Source organism: Aquarana catesbeiana, linkage group LG05 (genome assembly GCF_042186555.1).
Source record: "Aquarana catesbeiana isolate 2022-GZ linkage group LG05, ASM4218655v1, whole genome shotgun sequence".
Lineage (NCBI taxonomy): Eukaryota > Metazoa > Chordata > Amphibia > Anura > Ranidae > Aquarana > Aquarana catesbeiana.
This window is the reverse complement of record NC_133328.1, coordinates 227,837,040-227,848,328: the sequence shown is the minus strand read 5'-3', so window position 1 is coordinate 227,848,328 and position 11,289 is coordinate 227,837,040. Positions and strand designations below refer to the sequence as shown.

General features: G+C 42.9%; 1 protein-coding gene across 3 annotated transcripts in view; it reads right to left on the bottom strand.

Annotated features, from left to right (window-relative positions):
- Window positions 1-565: 565 nt before the first annotated feature.
- Window positions 566-11,289, bottom strand: part of FIGNL1 (fidgetin like 1) — a 37,016-nt gene continuing 26,292 nt past the window's right edge. For all 3 annotated transcript variants that reach the window (XM_073630604.1, XM_073630605.1, XM_073630606.1), the window contains one exon: window positions 566-2,826. In XM_073630604.1, the coding sequence (XP_073486705.1) occupies window positions 839-2,826 (1,988 nt within the window). In that variant the 3' untranslated portion in view covers window positions 566-838. The remainder of the gene's footprint in view (window positions 2,827-11,289) is intronic.

The window sequence follows — 11,289 nt, the reverse complement described above, 5'->3', positions numbered from 1 at the left end:
CAAATTTCTCCATGATCAAATGGGCTCTCCTCTGACGCTGTGCCCTCGCCAATGTTTACTTGGCCTGCTTGCAGTCTCGGAGGAGGAGAAATATCTATCAATATTTATGCAGGAGACCCTCTTCATAGCCAGATTGCCCAACTGTGGCTTCGGCCCAACCCCCCCACCGTGCAGCAGTGGAAGAGGGCAGTGAACCTCACCCTACCATACAAAAAAATCTTGTATACCCACCGTGGTTGCCCAGCCAAATACCACAAAATATGGGATAGATGGATCAACGCAGCCTCTACATGCACAGACTAGGAATACACAACATATATATGTCTGTTGGTATAATGGCACTTACCTTTACTTATGACCAAATTCTTATTAACCCAATTAAGATTTACACCCTGATAATGGCTTGTAATGACTTGTCAAGACTTTCAGTGTAAAAGTTAATACATCTGATTCCAGTGTATGCTGTATATTGTACTTTAACATTCTAAAACATGTACTGACTATTATGCTCAATAAACTTTTTTTTTTTTTTTTTTTTTTTTTTTAATCAAACACACACACATACTCAAGTCTCCAATTTTAATGAAAACACAATATCTGACATAAACAATTAAATATTTAATACATTCTTAAAGACTTTACACGCCATAACTTATGTTTACATCAGCTTCAAACCATATATTTAGTCTGCAAAACCAGTTTTTTTTATCAAACAGTGGTAAACTTTACAGTATACAATAGCAAAAAAATTATATTATTTTTATTTACAGCTGCAAACCGTTGCACTTGACAAAATATGGGTAGCGATTTTTTTTAAACACTTTTTATCCTCAAAACACTATCTTCCACAGCCAAACGTTTTGTTCCAATTTTCATATAATTCCAGATCTTTTGTAGAAACGCTGGGCTTCACAACTTGGAAAGCATTTTGGAAATCAGTATAAGAAATGGGTCTGACTTGTTCAGCAGTAATAGTGGCAATGTCCATCGCTTGAATGCTGCGAATAGGACCAAGTGCAGCTTCACGACACAGCTGAGTCATATCCGCACCAGAAAAGCCATCTGCCTGTATGATTATTGATTCTACTTCTTGTTCCGTGAGGTTGCAATGCTCCCGAGACATTAGGCTAACCACGATTTGTTTTCTGGCTGATGCCTCCGGAAGTGGTATATAGAGCCTCTTAACAAGTCGTCTTCTGGCAGCTTCATCTATTTCTTGGGGCCTATTAGTTGCACCAACTACAAGGATACGGTCTTCTGAGGAAGTTGTGGCACCATCTAGCTGCACCAAGAATTCGGTCTTAATCCTCCGTGAAGATTCATGCTCACTTTCACCACGCTGAGATAAAAGAGAATCTATTTCATCTATAAAAATCACAGCTGGCTGGTGACACCGTGCCACAGTAAAAAGCGCACGGACCATCTTTTCGCCTTCACCCACCCATTTGGAAGTCAGGGATGATGCACTAATGCTAAAAAATGTGGCACCAGACTGACAAGCTATACACTTGCCTATCAGAGTTTTTCCTGTTCCAGGAGGCCCAAATAGTAGAATGCCTTTTGGAGGTCCTCGAAGACCAGTGAATATATCTGGTCTTAGCATTGGCCAAACTACAATTTCTTTTATAGTCGTTTTGGCAAAATCCAAACCTGCAATGTCATCCCAATTTAGTGGAGGCCCATGATCCATAATCTCACTCATGATTAGTTCAATCATCTTTGGCTCAATGTTTTTTAAACGTTCATCAGACGGTACACTGGTCTCATTGCCACCAGCGCCATAAGATTTTTTCTGTGCCATAGAGTTATCGTCACCTTCATCTTGCCTAGCAACTGGAGGCACAAACTTTCCATGTAGTCCACGGGAGCGGACAGCACCAAGTGACTTTTTACCAGTGCCATATATTCCAGGTCCTGCAGGCCGCTGAGCCTGACTGTTATACTTTTTCTGCTGTTCAACCCACAACTGTTCTTTTGCCGTTTTAAATCCGATTTCATCTGATGCATGTGTACTTACTGGCTGTTTCCGACCTGGACTACTTTCTGTCTCCACATTTTCATACCCGGATGAAAGAACTTTTTTCCTCTTTGCTGAATTTGCCGAAGTACAAAAAAATGTACTTTGTCCAGCAGAGCTATCCGATATTGTAGAATCTCTTGCATTACTGTTCCCAAATTGGGGTTTAGTCAAAAGAGTTTTAGTGCTGTGTACAGCAGGTTGTACAAGACTAGTAGATGGACCCTCACTGGCATTCACTAGTGTAGCAGCTTTTGCATTCTGAACAAAGTGTGAGCTTACTTGTGGAATCTTATAATTCAGCAAGGGATGTTTAGCTTCTTTTGGCTCTAAATTGCTGAGGACATGATTTGTAACCGCTGAATTACCAGAAGTGCTGACCTTCTTGAAAACTGTCTCTGATGAAATCAGCAGAGATTCCTGATATGCCTTTGCTGTATTAAACATGTCCTGCACACTTTTTAATTTTAAAACATTGCTGGGAGTCAGTGAGGACTGCCACTTGTTACTGTCATTCCGAGGACATCTAGCCAAAGCCATTACACTATCTGCATAGTTATTTAGGCCAGTCCCCTCCTTATCAGAGTCAATGATGGCGGCATACCTTTCAGCATACTTCTTGAACAGGTGGATAGCCGATTCTTCAGAGATCTCAGAGTTTGCCCATGCATACTGAATCTGTGAAATATGTGCTCGATACACATCTGCCTTCTGTCCTGGGGAACAGGTGCCAGAGTTCAGAGTAAACAAATTATTTTGCCATTCACTCAGGTGAACAGAGTTGGAGTCAGGTCTCTGCATAGTATTATCTGCAGAATGAAAAAAAAATAGTCATTTGGAAATGGAATATTGGGAGTTTTATGAAACTTACAAATATAGTGGATTAAACAAGATCATCAAAATGTAATAACACATAGAAAAACCGTGGCCAAGAGATTGTAATCCTTAAAACTATTTCCCGGCTGAAACAAAGGGGAAGAACAGACAAGCCTTAGAGATCTAAATCAGCCACAGAAAATACAGATATCATGGCATCAATTGTAATCCTCCAGTAAGTAATATGAAGAAAATACTAGTCATGTCAAGGAATAAAGTTTAATCAAAATAGTGCAAGGATTAAAAGAGCAGATGCAGCTCTGCAAGAGAACCGATACATGTCAGCAACACTGTATCCCGATGTGTATTACGTGAAAAGCCAGTTTCTCTGTCCACACCTCTGTGTTCCGATATGCATTACTTGAATAACCCCTTACTTTGCCAGCATCACAGAGACTTAGATAATGGTGCCAAGTCTAGAATTTATTAAAGCGGAGTTCCAGTCTTGTAAAAAAAAATAATTGTAAAAATTAAGTCAGCAGCTACAAAATCTGTAGCTGCTGACTTTTCATATCAAGACACTTACCTGTTCAGGGCTCCCGCGATGTCGGCACCCCAAGCCGATTCGTCCATTGGCTTCGTGTGCAGGCGCTGCAGGTAAGGAAAAACGGGCTGTGGAGCCTTTGGACTTCACAGCCGGTTTCCTACTACGCATGCGGGTTGCGCTGCGCTTTTTGAATGGTCCCGTCGTTTTCTGGGACACCTATAGGTCCCAGAAGGCAACAGGGGGAAGGGGGATGGGGCCAGACATGAAGCAGCTCACGGAGCGGTGATCTTACCAGGAAGTGGGAGTGGGCACAAAAACCAGGTACCTGCTCCCCCCCCAAAAAAAATGCCAAATGTGCCAGTGGGGGGTGGAGAGTGCGAACAAGCGGAGCTTCCCCTTTTGGGTGGAGCTCCGTTTTAAAGGAGTTGTAAACCCTTGTGTTTTTTCACCTTAATGCATCATATATGCATTAAGGTGAAAAAACTTCTGGCACTGACCAGCACCCCCCGTTTTACTCACCTGAGCCCATTCGTTCCCTTGAGGGAGACACGTTCTACCTCTCTGCCCGTTGTCTTGGCTCTTAATTGATAGCAGCGCAGCCATTGGCACCCGCTGCTGTCAATCAAATCCAATGATGTGGGCCAAGGGGCGGGGCCGAGTCCTGCATTCTGTGTGAATGTACACAGAAGCAGGACTCGGGAACGCGCCCACACGGATGTCCACTTTAGGAAAGCCTTCTCCAATGTGGGCACTTGATGTAGGGGAGGAGCTACCAACGCTGCCAGGGGTACCCCAGAAGTCGGCACTGACCAGCACCCTCCGTTTTACTCACCATAGTCCATTCGTTCCCTTGAGGGAGACGCGATCTACCTCTCTGCCGTTGTCTTGGCTCTTAATTGATATCAGCGCAGCCATTGGCACCCGCTGCTGTCAATCAAATCCAATGACACAGGCCCGAGTTCTGCATTCTGTGTAAATGTACACAGAAGCAGGACACGGGAACGTGCCCACACGGGTGTCCACTTTAGAAGAGCCTTCTCCAATGTGGGCACTCGATGCAGGGAGGAGCTACCAGCGCTGCCAGGGTTCCCCCTAGAAGTCGGGGATCGGGGCCACTCTGTGCAAAACAAACTGCATAATGAAGGCAAGTATGACATGATTTTTACTTTTTTTTTTTAATAACAGAGGGTTTACAACCCCTTTAGTTTTTTTAAAAAAACTGAATTAAATCAAACCACATGCTTTTCAGGTACAAGAATCATCTGGCACTAACTTTACTATCGGTTAGAGCTAACAAAAACTTAAAATGTGATAACATTTGCCTGGTCCACTATACATTACCATCTCGCAGCAAGGATGAAAGCGCTTATATTACAAGATTTATGTAACCTTGGGAGTCAGCTGGTATTATATATAGGAAGTAGCAACAGTTATCAGCACTAATGGAACAAATGTTACAATGCGCCTCTATGCAGTGGATGGCACATATGTATATGAAGTAATGACAAACAGCAGCGACAAAAACAGTGTTACTAAACAGCAAATAGAAACTTGGGAGGGAGCCTAGGCTGCCTCATAAGAGATGGGATTTTTAATAATGGACCATTTTATATGTATAATAAGGCAAGCACAAACTCAAAAATTGATAAAATTGTTACATTTTATTGGTTACAAAATAGTAAAATCATGAGCTACAAAGAACACATTAGAGATACTTGATACTAAAAATCGCTGTTACGCGAGATACTGGAGAGATGCTAGAGTATGCGGTAAGCCAACATGTTTCGCAGTCTCCTGCTTCTTCAAGGGCGTCACTTGCATCTGTCGATATCTCTAAATTACATAAATTCATATTAGGAGCCATAGTTTCTATAATCCACAATCCAGGTACATTTAGTTTGGCTGATCAAAGTGCTTACCCAATCGTAATTACCAATGCCTAAAGTAGGGCGTGCATAGCCAGACTCACACCAAAGGCCCAACCTGTTGTCAGCCGATCACGATCATTACCCCAGGGCAGTCAGAGCCTGAAGGGGTTGGATAGTGGGATGTCGGATCACGTAGTGACCAACCTATTAGATAGGTATGTCCTGTGTAAAAAGATCATTTTAACTACTTTTATGATAGAGGAGAGGAGTTTTTTGTTTATCGTTATTCATAGTCCTAATATAATAGGTTACTCTAACTTTTACTCTCTATACATATTAAATGATACTCATATAGGTTGTATTCATAACAACAAGGATCTCCCTTCCTCCCTTCCCGCGCACGAATCAGTCATATCAGTTATCGAATCAGTTATATTAGCTGACACTTTGGATTCTACAGCAATACAGATTTATATACTGATCCACCTTTTTTAGACCAACTACATTATTGTAAATTTAAGGTAACCTGATCCACCTAGATGGATATTTCTTACTGGCATATAGGATGTGATAATATGGTTATGAATACAACCTATATGAGTATCATTTAATATGTATAGAGAGTAAAAGTTAGAGTAACCTATTATATTAGGACTATGAATAACGATAAACAAAAAAACTCCTCTCCTCTATCGTAAAAGTAGTTAAAATGATCTTTTTACACAGGACATACCTATTTAATAGGTTGGTCACTACGTGATCCGACATCCCAGTATCCAACCCCTTCAGGCTCTGACTGCCCTGGGGTAATGATCGCGATTGGCTGACAACAGGTTGGGCCTTTGGTGTGAGTCTGGCTATGCACGCCCTACTTTAGGCATTGGTAATTACGATTGGGTAAGCACTTTGATCAGCCAAACTAAATGTACCTGGATTGTGGATTATAGAAACTATGGCTCCTAATATGAATTTATGTAATTTAGAGATATCGACAGATGCATGCGACGCCCTTGAAGAAGCAGGAGACTGCGAAACATGTTGGCTTACCGCATACTCTAGCATCTCTCCAGTATCTCGCGTAACAGCGATATTTAGTATCAAGTATCTCTAATATATTCTTTGTAGCTCATGATTTTACTATTTTGTAACCAATAAAATGTAACAATTTTATCAATTTTTGAGTTTGTGCTTGCCTTATTATACAGATAAAATGGTCCATTATTAAAAATCCCATCTCTTATGAGGCAGCCTAGGCTCCCTCCCAAGTTTCTATTTGCAATTTAACAATAGGGACCAGGGACCTTTATCTGTATCTGGAAACAATCCAACATTATCCAGTGTTACTAAACAGCAGATGGTGCACATGTATAAATGCATGAAGGGCGCTTTCACACTTCAGCGCAGGGTATCCGCGGTTTTCGTGCATAAATGATTTATGCTGATGCTACAGTTTTTTTTAGGGAACTTTCACGATGCCGTGCTATGGTTTGGCCGCAGCGCGGGTGCAGCTCAGTGAACCTGCGGCTTTCATGCAGGCTACTTCTATTAGATTGAGCATTTTTGGTGCGTTTTCGGATTGGGTATTTTTAATGCGTGATCTCAAAGAAGTCTATGGAGAAGGGCAGGTAATCCGCACAAAAATCCTGGAGCACTGCGCAGCGGGCAAACCGTAGCACGACAGTGTGAAAGCGCCTTGTGGCATCAGCATAAATATTTGCATACACACCAGCAGACATACATACACAGACCATAAATTTCATTTGAATTCTGCAACCTAAGAGTAGGGGTGAGGCTCAGCTAGTAATGGCAATGGTAAACCATGTACAAAAAAGGGACACTCAAACAGCAGGGCAACAAACTGTCATTACAGGAGGGCTTTTTAAAGAAAGTCCATAGTATAAAACAGACATAACATCTGCTTGTCTGAGCCATTAACTATAGGTAGGTTAGTTCCTGACTGACAGGGTGCACCCTATTGGGTTCCAGATAACAAACTGCCATCACTTGTACCTTTTTTTTTTAGTAATCGGTCAGGTGAGAAAACAACTGCTAAGACCAGCCATCCATTTAGTATATATCTATTGCATAAAGCAGTCTTTCTTAACTGGGGTGCAATTTGCCAGCACAGGACCCAGTTTGCCCAGAATTTGGGGCCGTGGGAGGGCCTTGTATGGGGGGGCTATATGATGCAAATACTCTGAAGGGGGGCCTCTAATGTGATGAGAGGATTCTGACCGGAGGAGTGACAGACACCTCAAGTCTCCCGCGACTCGCAGGATACTCCCGCATTTGACGGCAGGCTCACGGACACCCCCGAGTGCGGCACGTTCTCCCAGCTGAGACTGCACTGCCACTCATCCTAGAGTAATTACAAACAGCAGATGTCTCCTGCTGTGTCATGCAGCTGCAGTCTTAACTGTTCGGTGGCCGTCCACTGTAACAAAGCCCCGCCTCCTCATCCATGATAGACAGAGCTCTGATTAAATTTCCCAGCATTGTATCAGTGTTTATTTGACCATCTATCATGGATGAGGAAGCGGGGCTTTGTTACAGTGGACAGCCGCCGAACAGCTAAGACTGCAGCTGCATGACACAGCGGGAGACACCCGCTGTGTGTAATCAAGGTACTGGCGAGGCTGCAGATGGGCACTGAGGATACAGATGGGCACAGTGAGGCTGCATTATGGGCGAGGCTGCACCGAGGGCACAGTGAGGCTGCACCGAGGGCACAGTGAGGCTGCATTGTTGGCGAGTGTGACACATTATCTTTTTAAAGTATTATTTTATTATAGCATTATATTATTCATTATCTTTAAAGTATTATTTTATTATAGTATTTTATTATGAATGGGGAAACCTCCCTGAAATAAGCTTGCCACCTCCCTGAAATTAGTTTTTGCATTTTGGAATGTCTGAGATGGGCACAGTGAGGCTGCATTGATGGCTACACTGATGGCTACAGTGAGGCTGCACTGATGGTGAGTGTGACACAACATTATCTTTTAAAGTATTATTTTATTATGGCATTATATTATTAATTATCTTTAAAGTATTCTTTTATTATAGTATCTTATGAATGGGGGAGTGTTGTAGGCACGGAGAGCGACCTCCCTGAAATGAGCAGGTTGGGATGTCTGGAGTGATGGGAGGACCTCTGATGTGAAGGGGGCTTCTGAAGTGAAGTTAATTCCATCAAGGCAGTAGTGTGAAACATCCCAGGTTCAGGTTCCCCATTGATAAGTAAAATTCATATTTTTTACATTTTAGCCTGGAGGTGCCTTGAGCTTGTGCATAGTTTTAAAAGGTGTCGAAACTGAAAAAAGGTTGAGAATTGCTGCCATAAAGACTATTGTCAATGCTCATTTACTAGGAAAGGGTAGGTGGCATGCGTCTGTGTGTATAGTATGTGTATAGATGCATGTTTGTATCACTCTGTAAAAGTTGGGCACATGTCCTGCCCTGCCCTGGGAAAACAATGGAATGAGGTATTATTGTACTGAAATAAACATCTATTCAGGTCTTTTGCTTATCACTGCAAACACATAGATTAAGCCCCAAATGCGCCATGAGTTCCAGAATCACATTTTTGGCTAATGGCTGTCCCAGACAGGTAATAACAGCTCACGCTTCACTGGAACAGTGGGGTAAATATATTCTGGAGTGTGACTGTTTTATACCATCCGCAGGCACCTAGCTTGATTGAAAGTCATGCCAGGCTACTGAAGGTTCATGTATGCAAACTCAAATACTAAACCCAAGCTTTAGAGAAGCTGTTTCAATAAGAATCAACAATAATTTGACTTTGACATAGTTGCCCAATGCCATAGTACTGCGCCTACATCTAGGAGGCGAGAGAAAGAGGGGAAAAAATCCTGTTCACTAAAAAAATCGTAAACCAGCCTGGGAGCCAAGTGCCTTTTAGGGTCGGTTCACACTGGGGCGACTTGGGATCCGACTTGTACGCCCTCAAGTCGCCCCAAGTTGCCCCAGAAATAGATTCAATGGGAGTGAACGCTAGCATCTTAATAGACACTACTGAAGTCGCTCCGACTTCAGAGCGTACTCCCTGTACTACTTTGATCCGACTTGGTAGGCGACCTGTACCATAGAAATCAATGGAAGTCGCCTCCAAGTCGGATCTCTCTGTAAAGTCAAGCGACTTTGCAGGGAAAACCCCTCCCTCCCCCCCTCCCAGAGAGCTGATTACCCTGTGATTGGCCACAGCCGAAGTCGCCTGTCATGGAGGCGACTTCAAGTCGCCTTGTAATTTGCTGAAGTCGCGCTGAAGCCGCGGTACAAAGTCGCGCTGAAGTCGTGTTGCCCCTGTGTGAATCGAGCCTTAGTGTTTTCCAACTGCTTGCAGGCCATTTCCAATATTCCAGTATAAACTACTTTTTTGAGGGGTTTGCCTAACAAACAAAACAAAAGTTTTTTCAACACACCAGTTATGCCCTGTACACATGATCGCACATTCCAACAACAAAATCCATCGGATTTTTGCGACGGATGTTGGCTCAAACGTGTCTTGCATACACACAGTCACACAAAGTTGGTCGGAAATTCCGAACGTCAAGGACGCGGTGACATACAACACGTACGACGAGCCTAAAAAATTAAAGTTCAAAAGCCAGTGTGGATTTTCTGCTCGATTCTGAGCTTGCGTGGCACTTTGTGCGTCAGAAATGTCTACACACGATCGGAATTTACGCGAACGGATTTTGTGGTCGGAAAATTTTAGATTCAGCTCTCAAACTTTGTGTGTTGGAAAGTCCGATGGAGCCTACACACGGTCGGAATTTCCAACAACAAGCTCCGATCGCACATCTTCCGTCGGAAAGTCCGACCGTGTGTACAGGGCATTAGTCTGCAAAAAATAAAATAAAAAATTACACTGTGTAACAATTTGCGGGTAAACAGAGCTTAGTCCTTTTTACTGAAAATTGTTAGCAGTATAATTGATTTTAGTTTTTTGCTGGCTAGCTGGTAAGTGTGCTGGGGAAAACGCTTTTTTTTGTTTGTGCTGTGCAAAAGCCCTTCCATGTGCACCTTAACCGGTTCCTGACCGGCGCACGCCGATGTACATCGGCACGGCTGGGCAAATGGACTTACAGGTACGTCCATTTGAATTCCCCGCCGTGCCATTGCGTGCGCGCCGGCCGGGAGCTCCATGAGTCGGGTCGCGGGTCCCGTGGACTCTATCGCCACGGGGATACCTGCGATTGCCTCACGGAGAGGACGAACGGGGAGATGCTGATGTAAACAGCATCTCCCCGTTCTGCCTAGTGACAGTGTCACTGATCTCTGCTCCCTGTCATCGGAGCAGAGATCAGTGACGTCACACACACACACAGCCCATCCCCCCTACAGTTAGAATCACTCCCCTAGGACACACTTAACCCCTCCCCGCCCCCTAGTGGTTAACCCCTTCACTGCCAGTGTCATTTACAAAGTAATCAGTGCATTTTTAATCGCACTGATCGCTGTATAAATGACAATGGTCCCAAAAATGTGTCAAAAATGTCCAACATGTCCGCCATAACGTAGCGGTCACAATAAAAAAAAAAAAAAAAAAAAAATCGCTGATCGCCGCCATTACTAGTAAAAAAAAATTATTAATAAAAATGCCATAAAACTATCCCCTATTTAGTAAACGCTATAACTTTTGCGCTAACCAATCAATAAACGCTTATTGCAATTTTTTTTTTTACCAAAAATATGTAGAAGAATACGATCGGCCTAAACCGAGGAAAAAAATTTTTTTTTTTATATATTTTTGAGGGATATTTATTATAGCAAAATGTAATAAATATTGCGTTTTTTTCAAAATTGTCGCTCTTATTTTGTTTATAGCGCAAAAAATAAAAATCGCAGAGGCGATCAAATACCACCAAAAGAAAGCTCTATTTGTGGGAAAAAAAGGAGGTCAATTTTGTTAGGGAGCCACGTCGCACAACTGCGCAATTGTCAGTTAAAGCGATGCAGTGCCGAATCGCAAAAAACTCTCTGGTCAGGAAGGGGTTGAAATCTTCCGGGGCTGAAGC